Below are 21,524 nucleotides of genomic sequence, written 5' to 3' on the forward strand. Positions count from 1 at the left end.
AAAAGATTACAAACAAGAGAAAACAGCAAGGATGCCTTTGTCCAAATCTGCTAGCAACTCTAAAGCTTATAATGAGCTCATTTATCTAATCTCTATTCAGACCAAAGTATAAAACTGACAGGTTGGGGTCTTGCAGAGAATTTGGTGCTATAAAGGTTGTCTTTGATTTTCCTTAAGTCTTGCCAAGCAACGAGGCGTGTTCCAGGAAGTAAGTGCACCATGCTGTTGATAATAGCAATAAATACAGCATGTGGTGCTGTTGATACAACTAATCATTTCTAATCAAACATCTTTGTTTTGTACTGAAAAACCAACATGATTAACTAGCCATGCTTCATTAGCTTTGTGCTGTCTTTAAACCTTTATGCAAAGATTCACTTCAACTTTAGCTTTTTATGAGAAATATGCAATGCATGATCTCCCACACACTGTAAAGATTGAACTTGACATAATATCAACTGTATGTGCAGTAATGAAAATTTAGTAACATTTAGAGAATTTTTAAAGATGGGTAAGTGTCAGGACAGAAAGCTACAAAAATCAGCACCGAGAGAATTCATTAGTGTTGTATAATAAGTTAGTAACACCCTTTTGAATCACTATTGTAGTCATTTTTCGCTATAGGATAGTGGAAATCTTCTAGTCTTTCGAAATCCAAGACAGGAGCTCATGAAATATTTATGGATCCGAGCAAACAACAGGATATGTAATTATCATCAAACACAAGAGTACACAATGGCTGCAATCAAGCCACTTCTGTCTCTCTGTCAGTCAACCCAAGGGAAAGGTTAAGTTTCCCTCCTACTCCACTAATTTCTGCTGACCTTTCCAAAGTGATGTCTCTAACCCAGTAAAGTTTCTTCAAATTTCTCGATACTTTTTAAATCAGTCACAATACAATCAGCGTGAGGACTGTCTAAAAATAAGCAGGCTCCTGATGGTTTGTGCCACACTCCAGCAGCCCCACAGAAAAAAAGGAGCCCTTAACATATTCTGTTGAAAAGTGTTGCCTGGATGAGACGATGACACATCCTGCCACGTTACTATGACACTGGCAACGATCCAAAGCGGCAGACGAGACTTGAAAGCACAACAAGGCCATGAAAAACCATCTTGAGAGTTTACATGGAGATTTTCTGTTGCTTTTAATGTTGATTTACCATATAAGAGAGCACGATTCAGCACTGCTTCAAAACCTTTTGGACTTTTTTTTTTCTGGTTAAGCAAACAGTTTGAAATGAAATGAAATACTACCGAAGGTGGATTTTAAAATTGCAAGTTGTTATCGGAAAGGTAAAAAAATGCATCAGTAAACATAAAAGGACCACATATTTTGTCTATATTGACATGCCATTGGATACTGCATATGTAAAAGCTCTATAAGAGAGTTTTTATGTGGTGCATTTGCAGGATGGATTTTAGATTGGACTGGGCAGTTGCACACAGATGTTAAGTGGGAAAAGTTTTACAAATATATTTCTATCAGTAATCAGTCAGGTGGTGGCTTAGCCTCGGTTTTTAAAAATAAACATGAAGCACGGCTGCTACCCTCCCCAACCTATTCCAGCTTTGAAGCTCAGGGCCCTGTGCTTCGTACGTCGCTTACTACATCCAAGATCAAATGAAACATCCAAGACCAAATCATCGCGCTAACTCTGAGCTCGCTATTCCGGTTCCCCGAACACACCTGTTGTTGACGATTAGTATAGCTGGATGAAGTAATGTGAGATCACTGGGTGGCCCAACAGGGGCTACGCATCGATAGTAGAAACATTGATCGGCAACCCTTTGATTGGTCGGCGAAAATGTCGAAGGAGCGCGCTCGGTATTTTTCGGCAGCAGAGCAAGAACTCTTGAGTGAGGGATTTCAGGAGTTTCAGAGTTTAATTAAAACGCAAGGGAACACTGCAAAGGCTGCAAAAGCAAGGAGAGAGGGCTGGCAGAAAGTTGCTGACAAATCAAACTCGTAAGTAATTCAATAATAACAATAATAATGGAGTGGATTTATATAGCGCTTTTCAAGGCACCCAAAGCGCTTTACAATGCCACTATTCATTCACTCTCACATTCACACACTGGTGGAGGCAGCTACGGTTGTAGCCACAGCTGCCCTGGGGCAGACTGACAGAAGCCAGGCTGCCATATTGCGCCATCGGCCCCTCTGGCCAACACCAGTAGGCGGTAGGGTAGATTTATCATATCACACCATATTATCCAATATTATATTACATTATATTATATTATAATATGTTATATTATATCCCCTTTCACATTAGAGCCACAACAGGACCCACTAGAACATGGGAACAAGTAAAAGTGAAATATAAGAATATTCTACAGAATGGTAATATTTATCACTTATATTGCTTGTCGTCTCTTGGAAAGAGACCCTGGAATGATCTGTTTGTTTGTTCATAACAGCAACCAAGAAAAGGGCAGAGCAAAAAAAAAGACAGGTGGTGGTCCTGCACCCCCTCGTCAACAAGTTGGTTAAGTGAATAATACCCTCACGGGAAAATCGATATCTCTCTATGAGCACACTGTCGCGCTGAGCTAAAGGATCCTGTCTGTCCCGCAATATACGCTGAATTCTGAGGACTCTCCTTATCAATCTTGCACCTTCCGCAATGGGTTGCTCGCGTAAACGGACAGGATATGACTGCGACAGACTTCCCAAATCCACCTTCGCTTTTATAGCCGTGGTCTCTCATCTTGATTACACGAAGTAATTTACAATTACTACTCTGAAATATGAATTACATCTGTAATAATCACATACATGTAATAGAATGTTAATAGTACATTTCCCTTTTTTAGGAAATGACCTGTATGTATCTGTGTGAAATCAATAAAAGGATCAAGTGCTGCATTATCTTTAGTTACATTGATGTTATTTATTTATGGTGAAACAGTGGTGGAATATCGCTGTTGCTTTCGTATGAATGACGCGGACATACCTGCGTGGCCGCGATCTAATCCTGTTTACATAAAGTAAACCTGCTCCCCAGCAGGTATGACAGCAAGTCCCGGATGGGCTTCGGGGAACCGAACGATCCAGGATCACGCGAAATCGTCAACAATCTCATCCAGCTAACTCACTTAGCGCGGTACGAAGAACAGGCCCCAGCTATTGGAATTGACTGGCTCTCGGACTACTCTGTGTGTTGTGGTTTATCGTCCGCCTAAATACCATAAGATGTTTATCTCTGAATTTGATGACTTTTTGGGATCCATTCTTTTTAAATATGGTTCTGTTATTATTTCTGGTGATTTTAACATTCATGTCTGCTGTATGGATGACCAATTGGCTAAAGATTTTCTTGCACTGACTGACTCTTTTAATCTTATTCAGTGGGTGAATGAGCCTACCCATGTTAAAGGCCACACCCTTGATTTGGTTTTTTCATTTAATGTGGATATTTGCATTAAGGAAATTAGAAATACTGGACTTTCTGATCATTCCCCGGTTATCTTCGATGTTGACCTGGGCAACACTGGACAATACTTAGAGGCTCCTCACCCTACGCGTACTATTAATGCTGATACTGTGGTCAACTTTTCTACGTCTTTTGTGAACTCCCCATTTATTATGCTGGATTGTTTTACTCCACACACGCTTGAGAATTTTACTAATACTGTTTTAACTACTTGTTCCTTGATTCTTAACATTGTTGCACCTATCAAAATGAAACGCCCCAGAACTTACTCACAATGTTGGTTAAATGATTCTGTTCGTGCTTTACGACGTATATGTCGGCGGGATGAGAGGAAGTGGAGGAATGATAGACTCCAGTCATCATATGATATTTTACGTATTAGCCGCTCGAAGTTCCAAGCTGCTGCCAGAATGGCTAAAGAGGCTTTTCTCTCTAAAATTATTACCACTAATGGTGATAATCCTCGAATTCTATTTAAAATTTTTAACTCTGTGGTGAACCCCTGCCCCTCTATGCCACTGCCGTGCTCCCCGGGTCTTTGTGAAAAATTTTCAAACTATTTTTTAGATAAAGTTTTATCTCTTAAATCTACTCTTCCTTTGGTGACTGATAGTATGTCTATTCCTGATTGTTCTGCTACTCTTTATCAATTTGAACCCGTTTCACTCTCTACTCTGAAGCGTCTAATTGATAAACTGAACAATACTAATTTTGTACATGATGTTCTCCCATCCCGTATAGTCAAGGATTGTTTTAATGCAATTGGGCCTTGTTTATTGTCCATATTGAACCTTTCCTTGCTTTCTGGCTATGTACCTTCAGCTCTCAAACATGCTATAATTCAACCTGTTCTAAAAAAAAGGAACCTTGATCATAGTGATTTTGCCAACTATAGGCCGATTTCTAAGCTTCCCTTTCTGGCTAAAATTCTTGAGAAGGTGGTTCTGCTTCAACTGCAGACCTACCTGGATGAGAATAATATAAATGATAAATTTCAATCGGCCTTCAAACAACATCACAGCACTGAATCAGCGCTGCTTCGTGTTTTCAATGATCTTTTACTAATGGCTGACAATGGACGCCCCTCTGTCCTAGTGCTATTGGATCTTTCATCGGCATTTGACATGGTTGACCATAACATCCTATTGGCGAGACTAGAGCACACTGTAGGCATTAAGGGCGCTGCCTTGGATTGGTTTAAATCCTACCTCTCCAATCGGCTCTCTTCGGTACATCTGGCTGTACCTGTTTGCTGTGGTGTCCCCCAGGGATCTGTGTTAGGCCCTACCCTTTTCTCATTGTACATGCTTCCTTTAAATGCTATCTTTGAGAAATACCACATTGCTTTTCACTATTATGCGGATGATATCCAGATCTATTTTGAGCTAAACAATGATCTTGCTCTGTCTTTGAATAGCTTCCGAGAATGCATGTGTGAGGTCAAGAAATGGCTTTTGGCAAATACTCTTACCCTTAATGATAAGAAAACCGAAATTATGATTTTTGGTAGTAATGCCCTTCATGCCAAACTTCGGGATGCCTTTGGTTTTCTCACTAGTTCTTTCTCTGACACTGTTAGGAATCTGGGTGTCTTATTTGACAGCTCATTTACACTTGATAAACAAGTGTCTGCTGTTGTCAGATCTAGTTTTTACCAGCTTCGCCTTATTTCTAAGGCCAGGCACTATATCCCGTATAAAGACCTAGAAAAGCTCATCCACGCCTTTGTAACGTCAAGGCTAGATTACTGTAATTCACTTTATTGTGGTCTCCACTCTTCCCTTTTACATAGATTACAGACAGTTCAGAATGCTGCAGCACGCATTCTAACTAAAACCAAGAAGTTTGCCCACATTACTCCTGTCCTTGCTGATCTGCACTGGTTGCCTGTCAAATATCGTATTCAATTTAAAATTTTGTTGTTTACTTTTAAAATTACCAATAACACTGCACCAAGCTATCTTAAGGAACTTTTAAACCCATATGCTCCTGCTAGGGCTTTAAGGTCATCCTCACAGTTACTGCTGGTTCAGCCCAGATCTCGACTGAAATCTAGAGGTGATCGATCGTTTGCTCTAGTTGCACCGGAGCTGTGGAACAATCTCCCGATTGGCATCCGGGCGTCTGATTCTATTCATTCTTTTAAATCACAGCTAAAAACATATCTTTTTAAACTTGCCTTTTCTACCAGTTAAATGCTGGCTTGCTTGCAGTGACCTATTGACCTATTGTATTAAATTCTCTGCTATCTTTCCATTATTGGTGTCTTTTATCATGGTGGTACAGTCTTACCTTGCTATAACCTATGTGCTGCAGTTTACTCTTATTGGTGGCTTTTAACTGTGAACATAATTCGTTACCTTTATGTATTTGATGTTAATGTGTGAACTGTTTTATTTTTTATTGTTTTATGTAAAGCACTTTGGTATGCCCAAGGCTTTTAAATGTGCTCTATAAATAAAGATTGTTGTTGTTGTTGTTGTCTTAAATCCTAATTACATTATTGTAATTGTCATGAATAGTGTTGTCACCGGGAGAGAATACTGATCCAAAGCTCACATTTTTACATTTTCCTTTCCTAAAGAGAGTTTTTATAATTCGATAAATAATGACATACAGCAACTTCCTGTATCAAATGTTGTCTTTGTTAATTGGCATAGTTATTGTCATGAATCAGTTAATTGCTGACACAATCTCTCAATTTAATCTGCAAGAAAAAAATGTGCAAAAGCCTGTATATTATATATAGCCTTTATAATTTACACCCATTGATATGCTTGTCACCAAATGCCTCTGACACCATCTACTGTCACCATTTCATTGCATTTTATTTAACTGCAGCTATAAGTTTTTCTGTAGTTTAAAGCTAAATGCAGTGCATGCTGTAATTTAAAATTTTAAGTCAATACCGAACAGGTCTGATAGAAACAGCAGATAATTTCTGTCACGGTTCTGGGTCCGTTGGATCCAGTATTTTGAGTTTATGTTTTGGTTTAATTTTGCATCATGGATTGTTTTCTTGTTCTCTTGTTGTGGTTGTGATCATTATTATTAGAGTTTCATGTTTCTGTTATCCATGTTTTAGGAATTGTGGTTTCATGTGTAGTTCAGTTCCATGTGGCATTTTCTGTCTCTCTGTGTTGAGTCCGTGTCTCTGAGTTGTGATTCATGTTTCCTGTTTTATTGTGAAAGTCTTTGTCTTATGTTAGTGTGTGCAGCTTTGTTCCCCCTGTCTCATTAGCCCTGCTCTCTCCCAGCTGTGTCTCCCTCCTGTTGCCGATTCCCCCGTTACTACCCTGTGTATATAAGCCCTGTGTTTTCCCATGCTCAGTGTCGTGTTGTACCTGCAGATCCTGCCTGTGTGTTCCAGTTAGTGTTTTCATGTTTTGGTTTCTGTTTTGTTGGTGCCAGCAAAAAAGCTGTGGTTTTCAGTTATATTTCCGTCTGAGAGTCCTGCACTTGGATCCACATCTCCACCTGCCTGCACACAGAGCCCTGACAATTTCATTGACTTGACAAACCAGAACTGGGTGCAAGAGAAACAAAACATAATAAATAATAAAATAATAAACATAATAAAACAATGTAGTTGCACCAGGCATCAAATAAGAAATGAGCCGAGGTAAAATCATTCGATTTTATAAGAATGAGGTGATTAAGATAAACAAAATTAATTTTATAGGCTCATTACCAGGCTTGCCAAGACATAAATGGAAACCAATACTTTCACAGTCCAGATTGTCTGATTTAGACCAAAAAAAACCCAGAAAAATCATTAAATATATTGACCATTTTTATTTTAAAATGTGTTCTTCTCTGCTAATTTACTGGCTTAAAAGGTCAGAATACCTATCTAATTTAATATTTGGAGCCACAGAGGTTCAGCCATGGATATCTAGAAGGAAAGGCCAATCCCAGTAACCCCTCTGGCACATGTTAGACCTGCTCTTGGCTATATTTCACTCCTCTGGGTTGTAGCACACCACTCAGAAACTATAATGACCCTCCATGTTGAAGTGAAGTATTCCTTGAGTCTTCAACTTTCAAAGCTCTTCATTTAAGGGCTTTCAAGCTGATTTTTATTGTCACATCTTAATAAAACTGGTCAAAAAAGTTCATCTTGACAAAGCTGCCTCTTTTAACCTTTACCCCTTACTGTCTCATTTGCAGTACTGTTTTTTTACACTTCAGTGCATTACTGTCATAGCAAGACAAAACTCTGTAATATGTCAGGGTTTCTCACTGGAACTAATATATTGTAGGTGTTGTAATAGACCTTATCATCTATCATCAAATATAGCAACAAGCACCTTTAGCTCATAATTAGCCCTCTGAGAATATGTAACTTTTAAAAAAAAATACTTCTCACAAGTCTTGTCAAACAGTGAAAGTAATCATCCTTGCACACATCAATGACTTTTCACATTTTTCTTTTCCAAAATATCAAATTAGAGTACTAATATGATAGTTTAGAATTCAAAGGGTTATTAAATAACTTCCTGTTATTTTTTATTTGTAAAATAAAACGTGGTTTTATGGGAATGCACTATTCTAAGTCTTTTGCTAGGAAAACGGGAAATAGCTACAGTGAAATGTGAAAACATACATGGAAATACAGTGTATAAGAAAAAAAAAACTGAGTCTATACATTTTCATTGAGCTCGAAAGTCAATATTTGGTATGACCACACAGTCTGAACCCTTGTAAACAAGTTTTCCTGTACTTTAAGTAGTGTTCACGAATAGTCCTCCAGGCTTCTTAAAGGACATCCAAGTCTTCTTTGGATGTTAGCTGTCTTTTGTTCCATTCTCTGTCAAGATGATTCCACACTGCTCCTATAATGTGGTGGACAGGGCTCTGGTGAGGCCAGTCCATGACTCATAGTGTTCCACTGTTTTGTTGTTGTTGTTGTTGTTGTTGTTGTTGTTGTTGTTGTTGTTGTTTTGTTTTTTTTAACTATCCAGGAATGTTTTTGCTACATTTATAGTCATGCTGAAAGCCGAAGCAGTTGCCAGACAGATGCTTTCCATGGTACTTATAGTACTTTCCTACTTTTCATAATTCCATCAGTATCAAGAAGATTTCCAACACCACTGGCTGGAACGCAGCCCCAAACCATGACAGAGCCACCTCTATGTTTTAGACATGGCCTCTTCCCTGTCCTCCTCCAGACATCCTCCCATCCTTAAAAATGGCTTTGTAGCCACACTGAGATCATTTCCGATGAGGCTTTGGTCACGTCCCTCTTTTTTCACCAAGTGTCCAATTTTCTCATTTTTTTAATGGACAGAATTAAAATGGAATGGATTTGATTTTGACATCTTTTTATGCTTGAATCGTTCATAGGTCAGTGTTAAGTGACTCAAAAAGAAGCCTTCCTCTGAAAATGGTCAGGTGCAAGGAAAAAAAACAGCCAGTGTGCAAAGAACATAGTTTGAAATTGCAAGGCAGTCTGGCTTCTTGGAAGCAAAAAATAAATAAATGGTGGAGGGGAGCTCAAGACTTCTGCACAGTCAGAAGTCAGAGCAGCTCATTCAAAACGTAATCACCTAAATATAGTGTTTTTCAAATATTAAACAAGTACTTTCAGCATCTAAGCATAAACTGTGAGTCAAAACAAAGTATAAAGTGGAAAACACAACACTGCAAAATGGTACATAAACCAGGGTCTCCCTCTCATACTAATGACTCATGATACCCTCCTTCCTCCCTGTTAATGCACAGTGTCTTGCTCTTAAAAGGTTCAACAATAAAGGTGAAACAAGGAAAAGTTGTGTGCCAAAGGTAACCAAAAGAATGGCAGCATTTATGTCCCGTTTGTGAGAATGACACATCGCATATGTCTAACTAAGTCCTTCTTTGGTTTATGTTAAGTTATAACATCTGGTTGTTACAGAGTTAAACGGTACAAACATGACAAACATATATCGGTCTTATCAAACATTCAGCAAGAAAGTTAATATATTTTTCCTCAAGTTATTTTTTTTCTTCAAAAACCTCTAAGAAGTAGACAAAAGTGTAACACTGATAATAGATCCAATCTCCAGCTCTTATTCACTAATTGAAGCAGTACATTCATCTGAATGACAAATGAATGATCTAAAAACCTACACAATTGGACATTCATCACAGATCTATCGAGTCTCCCCTTAAATGAAGTCTAAAAGAAGAGCTACACTTTTGCTTTGAGTGAAAAAAGCAAAGGAAGAATATTATCCATTACACACTGTAAGAACTGTTGTATTGTACTGCAGTTTGCACCACTGTAGTCTTCATGGTCACACTTTCTGCTCCTTATTAAAACCATAATCAACAGCTTTCCATCAGCTGACAGCTTGGAGGTGTCCCACAGTGGCTCTGAACTGGAATTGATTAAAACAACTTTGTTGGATTAGGAGTGTTTTCTCTTTGTGTGTGTGTGTGTGTGTGTGTGGTTTTTTGCTAGTAAGACGCTGTAGTCAGTAAGGTGTTGAAGCATGCATCACCAATCATGAAATGCACCAGCAGTGTAATTTATAAATCTATGCAGATACAGCTAAGTGTGGCTAGAACGTTTCTAAACCTGTTGCTTTGCTCGGAATGATACAAAAAACAGAAAAACATCCGGTGTGATGGTCAGCGGTGACTGGCCATACTGGTTGGAGCTGACAGGAAGGTAAGAAGTACCACAGATACCAGTTATTACAACTGTCTCTCTCAGAATGAACAACACCTCCAGCTTCGAGGAAGATGGGCTTTAAGATCATACTGGGCTTCACATCTGTCAGACGAGAAATGTGAGATGTGGTGGTGCTCTGGTACACCTGGTACACCAATCTGGACAGCTAAAGCCCGCACAGGTTAGAAGCCAAATGCCTTGTTTCAGTAGTCTAGGATGGTGGTGTTTTAATGGTGTGTGGGATGTTTCTTGGCAGACTTTGGGCTCTTGCTAGAATTCTGCTTTATTTTAACCTTGCTTATGTCTCTGGGTGTCATATAAATTTTGCACTCTTGACCTCCACTCAGGGAATTTAGAGAAATGACTAATCTGGGGGAACTTGTAAGCTGATCGGATCACTGCAATATTCAGCTGCACACTGGAGTGAATTTTAAAATGGACTTCTCCTTTTTACACTGATCCATTATCATTTGTATGTCACTCTGTGAAAGCATTATTACTCGCTGTAAGCATCGCTTTAAGGCCACAAATTATCCATCTTCTTATGGTGACTGGTTTCATGAACATGACAAGAGAATAGAGGACTTCAACGGCCTCCTCGGTATTCAGATTTGAATTTAATCACCACCTTTGGCATGCTGTCAAACAGAGGATTTGGGGAACGAATTATTATGTGATGCAATTATTTCAGCATGGATCAGATGAATGTTTACAGTGTCTCGTGGATTGTGTGACACTGATAGTTCAGGTGGTTTTGAGAGCAAATAGATGCCCCACTTAGACGAGTGTTGCTACTACTGGGCTTAATTTTCATCTCTGGCCAGCTTTTCTATCCTTGTATTAGTGCAGAAGCAAAGAACAATGCAATTTAATGCCCAAGCCTTCTGATGTAGTGCAGCTGTTTTATAGTTATTGCTTGGGCAATTGGGTGTTTAATGCCCATGCGTTCTTTGATAGAATATGCAAAAAAGATTTTAGAAGCACAAAAGACTCACTAATTGCACCATGTGCTCTTTAAACATTGATCTGGACAATTTGAGACTCGCAGCACCATTACCTTCAACTTTTTTTTTTTTTTTTGCCCTGCCATTAACTCTTGTTATGGCTTTAATAGCATCTTTCAACCTCACTGCTCCTCTTTGTTCTTTGTGTCACTGCTTGTTAATAGACTTATAGTGGACGAATAGTTCGGAGCCTTTGCTTAAGTAAACTAACGAACACTGTATCACACTGTAAAAACATTCTCTTTCACCTAAAAAGCCCTGCATTTTCAAATAAGACTCCAATAAAAATTTAATTAGAATCAGGAAAATATTCTGAATATATTAAGGGTATTGAATAAAATGGATTATGTTAATTTTTAATTATGTTTTTATATTTTAGAGCACTTCAACTAATAACGATTGTTGTATGGAGAAATCTGCTTATGATTGCTGCTGAATCTAAAAAATACCAATGGTAATTGTACCATGATTAAAATGACCAGTGTAAGTTTAGGAGCACATCCTGGCGTGTGTTTCTACACACATCAGCTGCATACACTTCATCTCAAGGATCTAAGCCGCACACCCATCTATAGGGTTTGCAGAGAGTGGTCTAAAAAAGACAAAATATCCAGTGTCCATTCTCTGGATGAAAATGTCTTGCTGATTTTAAAGGACAAATTGCTTCAAGCTTCCAGGAAACAACAGTAGCTCAAATAACTGCTTGTTACAATCAAGGTACAGTATGCAGAAGAGCAGCTCTTATCCAGATACCACTCCTATCAGCTAACAGCAGGAAACTAAGGCTAAATTTCCCACAAGCTCAACAAAAGTAGAGAGTAGAAGACTGGAAAAAAACATTCTTTGGTCTGTTGAGTCTCAATCTCTGCTGTGATGGTTGGGCCAAATGATCCCTGCTATCCAACATGAAAGCATCATCAGCATGGTGTAAAGGTGTAAGAGATACTTTCTTGACTCACTTTAGGTCCTTTATACTAACTAAGCACCATTTAAGTGCCAAAGGCTACTTGAGTATGTCCATCGCTTTTTGACCACAATATATTCATCGCCTGGCTGCTTCCTGTAGGATAGTGTGTGTGTGACAAAGCTCGGGTTTCTTGAATATCTTATACAGTGACCAGATCGCAATCCAACAGAGCATTTTGTGATGTGGTTGAAGGGAGACATTGGCATGACAAGCAACTGTGTGATTCTCCCATGTCAATACTGACCAAAATCTCTGAGGAATGTTTTCAGCACCTTTTATTGATTTAATGCCACAAAGAATTAACAAGGTTTTGAGGGCAAAAGGTTCTAACACACCATTAGGAAGGTGTACCTAATAAAGTGGCTGGTGAGAGTTTGTGCCTTTGGGATTGAAAAAAGAAAATATTTGTATCATGAACTTGTCAGCCTACTTCTTGGAAAACCTTTCCTAGTTTTTCTCAGGAATTGGCAAGGACAATGGGAAGCTCATCTATTGTTTTTGCTTACATATAAAATTAAAGTAAAAGTATTGCAAATACTCATTTAATCATAAGCACGTACAGTTTATATTATCCCATCACAGTTTTTTAGTTGATGCTGGTAAAAATCTGTATGTCAAAATGAGAGCGATAAAGCTAGATCCCTTCAGAAAAAAAAGAAGCTTAGAGGAGAGAGCGAGTGAGACAGTCAGTGACAGAGACAGATTGTTTCTTCTGTGCTTGCATAGAAATGGATGGAGTTAAATTGGTTGCTACCTTGCCCATCTGCCATAACAGCTGGTGATGCTCTAATATAAAAGGGAGCAAGAAAAAAACATAGGCGAGCCCAAAGGCAGTCGTTCTCATTTCTCTGAGAACTAATTTGCTGTTTATATTCGTATCGCAGTTTAAGCTGATTCATTGGTTAGATTCACCAAAAGCATCTCCCATACTGTATGTTACTGTCTAGATTTGTTACATTTTGTTTTATTGCATGTTCATTACATTCATTCCCCCTTCATAAATGGGACCTAAAATAAACCTAAAATCTGGCAGGCTAATCATTTTGAACTCTTCTCATTGTTTAACACAGTCAGGGTGAGCCTTATCTGCGGATGCTGTCCTGGGGTCCTGAATCGGAGCTTACATGGGAGAAGTGGCTTGGCAGTAGATGAGACAGACAGCTAAATAATCAGCCTGCAAGACCTGGCAGTGGAATGTAATTACTGAATGAATGGACAAAGCATCTGTCTTTCTGGAGGCTTCTGGTGAGATCTCTGAGGATGGGAAGGGAGGCAGCATTGTGGGGAGGAGCAAAGTAAGATTGAGGATAATGTGATGGGAAAGGTGAGGAAACGAAGGGCAAAAGAGGTGCAGGGGACCTCCGAGGGCATGTCCTATCACATGCTGTAGTCTCATCATCTGTCTTGTTTTAGGTGTACAAGAACAAGCTGCACACAGTTTGGGCGGCACTCGTAAAAAGCTAAGTTATGTAGCTTATATTTTTACAAAATAGCAAAAAGTCATATGTCAATATTTTTATCTTGAAGAAAAAAAGAGAAAGAAATTTGCTCGCTATTGATTTGCAAGCCAGCCTTTTCAATTCAGCATCGCACCAGGTAATAGTGAAAGATTTGTCACTCAAAAATATTTTATATTTTATTTCTTGAAACAATGGTTATTCAATTTCACACAAACGCAAACAAGCCAGCTTTTCATCTCTTCAACTGTTGTCATGTTTGCTGACTAAAATGAATGTAACTAGTTAGAAGTATCTTGATCTTTAGCTCCAGGAGCGTAAATTATTAAAGTTTCCAGGTGATTTGTTTCAAAAAATGATCTTAAAAAGTCAAATATTCATATTATATCATTATACAACCCTTAAAGAGACAGGCTGCATGCCATATGCAAACATGTCTTAAGCAAAAGTTTAGCATCCTCATCTGCTGATGCTACAAATGGAAAACATTTTTGTACCACAGCTTAGAAAATCACGTGGCGATGTGCTTTTTGACACTATTGCTACCTTTACAAGGCAAAAGACTCACTAATGATGACTAATGAGGGGATTTCAAAATAAAACTCCATACAATGTAGCAAATGTAGTTTGGGATTTAAATAGTATAACCTTGTGTATTCTGCCCAGTCTTGTACAGAATGTAAATAATACCTGAAAACTTTTAAAGCTCTAGAAGAAACACTGGGTTACTACAGTTCCATTATGGCATACTAACACTTGCAACATTTCCTTTATACAACACTTTTTTAGTATCTTAATGAAGGTTAAGCAATAATGAACATACCCTCTCTGAGTAAAAGAAGTAAAACATACTCCCTTTGTAGAGCCTCATTTACACTGCTCAAATATGGCAACACCGACTGAATCCTGTATCCAAGTGGAGGAGTTGTAAAAGACGTCACTGGGTGGAATTATTAAGGGGGAAACTACTACTAATATATATATATATATATGTATTTAAAATCAGGTTGTAAATGTATTTTATTCTTTTAATTGGGAGATTTTAACCTCAATTATCCACTAAAGAAATCACAGCTTATGCACCTTTTGTGTTGTCTTCATTGTTCTGAGGCTTGGACAAAAACATTCCACGCTTCTTAATCTTTGAATTTGGGATTTTTTCAGTTTCATTGGCACAGTTGTATAAAATTAAGGACATGGTGACATGGTGACTGTGAAAGAATTCCCAACAAGTCAGCTGAAAAAATGTCTTCCCTTCTAGACATCCCACCGTAAACTGTAAGTGATACTCTTGCAAAATGGAAGTGTTTAGTAACCACAGCAAGTCAGCCGCAAAGTGTGAGACCCAGTAAAGTTACACAGTGGAGTCGCCGAGTGCTGAGGCACGTGGTGCGTAACACTCGCCAATCTCTCCTGACTCAATAACTGCTGAGCTCCGAAACTCCTCTGGCATTAACATCAACCCAAAAGCTGTGCAATGGGAGATCACCCTTTGGGTCTCCATGGCTGGCCAGCTGCTGTAGGTGTAATGTGTAGGTGGACCAATATTTTTGTCCACGGCGTCATGCACTCCCTGTTTGTAGGAGCAGATTGGAGAACAATTCCCTGCAATCCTCGTGTTTATGGCTGCCATGAATGCTGTTTCACTCAGGACTATAAAAAGAATTAGAATAGAGTGCAATTATATTGTTGCTTCTGAATTAAATAAAAGTGCCATAACAAAACAAATAAGACCGCCGGATGGAACTGTTCAGACCAGGGTGGATATTTGTTTTGTGTGTTTCTGAAAAAGCCACACACTCTGCAGCCGGTTATGAACTCTCCAAAGTGGTTTGCTTTGTACTAGAAAGGTGAATGAGTGTTCCACTTTCATCTAACGCTATTCAGCTCTACAGCGCTGAATTGTCTTGCTGAGATACTTCCAAAATCCATACAGACAAGTCATCTCGGCAAATACACATTCAGACCCATAAACCATGAAAAATAATAACAGTTCAAGCTCAAGCTGCACAGTGAAATTTCTCAGTCTGTCGGCCTGTTTCTATAAGTCTGGTCTCATGATGATGATTTTCTGATGGGTTATTTCTATCCTTGCTATTGCTCCGCAGATTTCCATATTGCTTTCAATCTCTGAGCCTATAATTAATTGGAAAGTGAAATTGCTTTTCGAAATGTTTCAACTTGCATTGACTGACCTAATTAGTTCAATGATTACACTCACCAGGAAGAGATCCCTGCCTAAATGATGGGGCTAATTTGAATGAATATTTTAAGCCCATTTCTGCAATTAATGTAATTTACATATGTAATGTGTCTGTTTGATTACTTAATTATGTTTGTATTCCCTGACGATGTCACTGACAGGTGTCTTTAGAGTATAGCAAAAATAATGCAAAATCCAGATGTCCCACTTCATTCAACTAGTTTAGCAGGAGCTGCAACTACCTGCATTACAGAGCTGTCGAGTTCCTGTGGCTTGCAACAACTTTGCATCTACCCCCGACAAATTTATTCACTGTCATCTGCAGACTCGCTGGAGAATGACAGAAATTGATTTTCCTTGCAGTTAGCTCCCCATGGGTCTAAAAGGATGGGAGGGGGGATGATAAAATAATACACAAAACATCTTTCTTCTAGTTTAGCCATCTGGTCACAAACATTTTGAAAAGCCGCTGTGTCAGTTTTGGAGTAAAACTGAAAGATAGTGCATAAGGCATTTTAGTCTTCAGCTAATATTGTGACTTCCTAATAATCATGTCATGTAACATCCAGTAAGTAAATATCTGACTTGCCGGTTCACTGGATTTTTTTTGGGAGAAAGGTTTGACTTGAAATGATCTGAAAGATTTTAGTTGAATTACAAGCAGGCTATGTTCAACACCACTTTGCAAGAAGCAATCCCACTTCCATGGGGACTCTAAAATTAAGAGTTATCTCTGTGGGGTAACAACATTTGCTTCTTATTTTTCTTTTTGCATTAAATAGAAAAAGGATTGATGCCGCTGATGTTTGTCTGTCACATACACTTCGCTTAGCTTAGCACAAAATCACAACACCCAGGGGATAAAGTGGAATTTGGCTACTTGAGTGCGCTGAGATTGGGTGCAGTGCAGGGAAATGACTCTCTTAGAAATAAGTCACAAAATAAATTGATGTCCCATTTTCTTTATGGACAGGCTTTGACCAGATGCTGCTGCTTTAGAGGTTTACTGCTCTTCAGTCAGATCGTTGTATGTTATATGAACTATTTCACGAGTGCAACACAATGCAGCACTGTAGATTGTACCATAATACTGCTACTTAGCTCAGCATGAATTTGCATACTAGTATAATAGTCCAACAAAAAATATAATTAAATTTGTTGTGAAAGACACAATTCACAAATAACCAAATAACTTCAGCAAATTATTACATGCAGATCCAGAATCTGATATTTTAATAATAAAGTAACATTTATTTGGACATGACATGTAAGTTTTCCCCCTCTAGCTAATGTCACTTGCCGAGTAGTCATTATCTCTCATTTTCCTTTAATGTTCTGTCTATTTTAGATCGTTCACACATTTTTCCCCCTCTTAGGAAATACAGTGACTGGACACTTAGCTAGCAGACAGACTATAATCCAAACTGCACAGATGCAGTTTTGTGTGTCGAGTTTGAAATTATCTGCCATTCACAGAAATGGTAACTTTGTTTATGCTTACTGTAGCGGTAGGTAGTGAAGTACAACATGGCAACTTTTCTGACGTCTGCACATGTGGAAAGGACCAAGGGTGATATTCATTTCTCTGTGGCCTAACCTGGAAGCAAAGCCAGGCTGCTTGATAAAATTATGTATTTTGGAAAATTTTGTAAAATTTGGATTAGGTTTCATTACTGAGCAACTGAAAGGTTCTGGAACTCCCACTCATTTTAACCCCTGAATAAACATAAGTTAGCCCAGCTAAAAACACCCAGTAAACCCCTAGTTCTCAAACGATATAATTAGTTAGTGCTTTAGAGTGACTCTTATCACCTATTTTTAGTATTTATGCTAACTATGCTAAAGAATGCTAACTGGCAGCTAGCTGAGAACCATGGTCCTATATTTGATGGAGAAATGAGCCGGCATTCTGCTGAACTTATAATCTTAATCTAAAATAGCAAAGTCTGCATCCCATACTTCAAGAGTATTTCAGAAGATGATAAGCTATCCATTTAAATGATCAGTATTCCCACAGTACAACCATGCTAAAAGATAGGGCTGCATTACAAACTAAGAAAAGCAGCCTGCTGTTTGAGGGCCCGAGACCCTAACCCATTTTTCAACAGCAAGCATCTGCATTGCTCGCTGCTTCTGTTGTGGCAGCGAGCCACTTGTCACGCACACGCTGTTTTCTTTTTTCTATAATTCTACATTCAGTTTGTTACTAGCTTAGAACAGCCAGTATACGGTCAAACAGTTTACCTATTTGCAATTTGTGATAGGCGGAGAGAGAAAAGAAAGACAGAGGAGTAAGGACAGGACATAATATTATTCTGGCTTGTTTTTACTCTCTGTTATCACCTTTTACCTGTGCTTGACTGGCCATCTGGCATACTGGAACTCCCCCAGTGGGCCTAACGTGACTTTTCGGGCCAACACAGCTGTCAACAAAAACGTCAGAGTGCCAAAATGGATAAGACTAGGGAGGTGCTGGCAGTGGTGCTGTACACAGTTAGAAGGACAGAGAAACGGAGAACTTAGAGGGGGTTAAGTAAAGCAGAAGGTAATGGGCTGTCTGCCTGGATCAACAACACTGTATGTCTTGACCCCTGTTTCAATCCAGGGGGTCAGTGTTGACATTGTGGAGGACTATAAATACCTTGGAGTACACATTGACAATAAACTGGACTGGGCTAAAAACACCACAGCACTTTACAGGAAGGGCCAGAGTCGTCTCTATTTTTTGAGGCGACTGAGGTCCTTCAACATCTGCCAGAAAATGCTGAGGATTTTCTATGAGTCTGTGGTGGCCAGTGCGATCCTCTATGCTGTTGCATGCTGGGGGAGCAGGCTGAGGGTCGCAGATGCCAACAGACTTAATAAACTGATCCGTAAGGCCAGCAATGTTGTGGGGATGGAGCTGGACTCCCTCAAGGTGGTGTCGGAGAGGCGGATGCTGTCCAAGATAAAGACAATGTTGGATAACACCTCCCACCCACTCCATGACATGTTGGTCAGTCACAGGAGCTCGTTCAGTGAGAGACTGAGATTACCGAAAAGCACCACTGAACGACACAGGAAATCATTCCTGCCTGTGGCCATCTCCCTGTACAACGCATCCACTTAACACACTGTTTGCTGCTACAACTACACATGTTTCTTTTCCAAATATTTATTTATAAGTGACTTATGTATGTATGTATGTATATATATGTATATATTGTACTATTCTTAGTTAGCGTATTGTCTGTCTTGTCTTAATGTTGGTTTAAAATGGAGCACTGTAACAAAAAATAATTTCCCCCAGGGATCAATAAAGTATTCTGATTCTGATTCTGATTCTGATGTCAGGAGAGATGAGATTAGGATGATTAGCAGGGTGATACTTGTCTGGAGTGTCAGAAAATTTAAGCTTAAACTCTATTGGTGAACGAAGTGGCTGGTTTTTGCAAAGTTGTGTTAATTACATAACAGTACAACCAAATATGCACTCTCTCCACAACTTCAATTTGGCTAGCTTGCCACTTTTGCAAATAAGTAGTTTTCTGGTCATAATGTGTTTGTGTGGATGTCAGAGTATGCTAGCTAACACACTGTGCAAAGTGGCTAAGACAATTAGTAAGCACTTGCTAGTGTAAAAAGGATGCCACAATTTTGTTAACCACCATTTATCAGCATTAGCAGTGGGCCAGCTGGCAGCTTGCTGTTCCCAGTGATGTTTTGGGATATGGAAAAAACCTCTTAGGACGCAAGATTTTGTGTGGCAGTGATGGACATTATAGGGGAGTAAAATTGAGACATTCTTGTCTTTATTTATTCCCTAAACAACTATTTGTGCATTGTCTTTACATACATTGTCATGTCAGTGTGACTGTTTTGCGCCTCTCTGACATGATCGCACCACTTTTTTATGGATTTATCAAACAAGTCCCCCGCATTTTTTTTTTACTTTTATGTTGACAGTTTATTCACTTTATTTTTTTCCTGCTTTTTAAGAACTTACCCAAGCAGGAAATGCTATGAGTTAGTGAAACATACTGTACTTCAACCTGAAAAGAACAATTATCTGATCAACTGTTTATTACAGACAGATCATTACTTCTTTTAAAATTCTCTCAGTACTGTACAGGTATTAGCAGAGTCACTTTCAAAAAACGTTTCCTTTATCTAAATCTTAGTCTTTGCTTATTCAATACACACCTTTAGTGCTTTTAAAGGGTGGCCTGGACGGCATGCATATTCAGGGCAGCACAAACATGGGTGGCATGTTATCGATTGCGGTGGGCTGGTACAGGGCAAAATGCCAGGGGCGATGGGGTCTGTCAGACAAGCCCTGACAGACCCGGTGTTATAGAGAATTTAAATGTTATACAGGCCCTCACGAGTGGGGTTTTCTGGCCGTGCTTATGAACAAAAAAGGAAACATATCTGTAGTTTATGACAGTTATTCTGAATTTAGTGCTGGTAGCCCTGCATCCAGGGCACCAAACCAAGAAAATACACTTGCCCAACAAAAAATTAAAAATAAATAGATCTTAAAATCCCTGATTTCTTTATTATCTGTTATTCAGACAACATCAACTTTGATTAAAACAATTTTTGAATGACTTAAACCGTGTCCACTAGAGTCTGCTAGAGTCCGCTCAGGTCACAGCAATGTAAATTTAATAGTAGTCCACATACCTGCCTGTCTTTTTTGACTGTTTGGACCAGTCTGCAAAGAATTTATATCACAATGCACCAACTACACATGCGGCCCAGGTAAGGAGACTTCAAAAAACTATAACAAGAATGACTATTCTGTTATCCTGTCTTCAGCTGTCCATGTCTGTATTCACAACCGAGTATAATCAAGGCATTATTTTTAAAGCATCTTGCTGATTAGGGATGGATGATGTGTCACAAGTAGACTTTGCTTTAAAGGTTGAGAAGCACTGGCTTACAGGACATGCAAATGCACTTTAAAGTCTCTTGATGGGGCTTTAAGTGTTCTCTTTTGGTTTTTCCACATTGCTATATGCTATCGTTTCCTGTGCAGTAAAACACTAACTGGGCAGCAAATGGGACGTAAATATAATCCAGAGAATCGTGTTACTCTTACGAAACAGCGGAATTTGTAAGTAAGCACATTTATATCCACTAATAATGCCAGAGCAGGCTATTCGACTGAAGATTTCATTTACCTTTCCATCAAGACAAATATCCAAACCACATCTTTGCACACTGATGGATGTAGGCGCTGGGTGTATATTAGAGAAAATGGATGGAAAAGGAAGTAATGGCTATAATAACTGCTGTTATTGCAGAGAACATACAGCAATGTGCTTCTTGATTTCCTCTGATGTCAAAACCTGGGGGGAAAATCAATATGAAGAATGAAGCCTTATTTACACACGCCACCTGATAGACTGTGGCTCGCTGCAAGATGTCAACGGGCCATTAATGTTTCAGGAGATGATTGCTTTTTTTGTTTTTGTGGCTAAGTGGGGAATTAAATGACAGCAGTTCTATTTTTAATCATAAACCCATCAGTGAATAGGGCAACATTTTAGGAAGACAGATGTGTTTGTGTGTTTTTTTATTTTTTATTTTTTTTAGTTAACCTCAATCCGAAGAGGATGCAGTTGTGTTCAGGATGCATATTTGCAGGGACATGTGCACGTGGGATTATCACTCATGACAGCTCACGATGACAGCTATTCTTTGCAATGAAACCAAGCTGATTTCTGCATTTTTTCCCTTTTGTTTCTCCTAGTTAGTAAAAGTTCTGCATAACTTAACATCATTTAAATAACAATGTGAGTGCTTACGTGTAA

General features: G+C 38.9%; 1 protein-coding gene across 2 annotated transcripts in view; it reads right to left on the minus strand.

Annotated features, from left to right (window-relative positions):
* ralyl (RALY RNA binding protein like) overlaps positions 1–21,524 on the minus strand; it is a 145,776-nt gene that overhangs the window by 115,759 nt on the left and 8,493 nt on the right. Inside the window, exon 1 of one of the 2 annotated variants that reach the window (XM_080865568.1) lies at positions 6,782–6,881. The exons of the other annotated variant lie outside the window; for it this stretch is intronic. Within the exon in view, the coding sequence (XP_080721694.1) occupies positions 6,782–6,820 (39 nt within the window). The 5' untranslated portion in view covers positions 6,821–6,881. Of the gene's footprint in view, positions 1–6,781; positions 6,882–21,524 lie in introns of those variants that run through there. 2 annotated transcript variants of the gene reach the window in all.

Source organism: Rhamphochromis sp. 'chilingali', assembly GCF_963969265.1.
Source record: "Rhamphochromis sp. 'chilingali' genome assembly, chromosome: 18".
NCBI lineage: Eukaryota > Metazoa > Chordata > Actinopteri > Cichliformes > Cichlidae > Rhamphochromis > Rhamphochromis sp. 'chilingali'.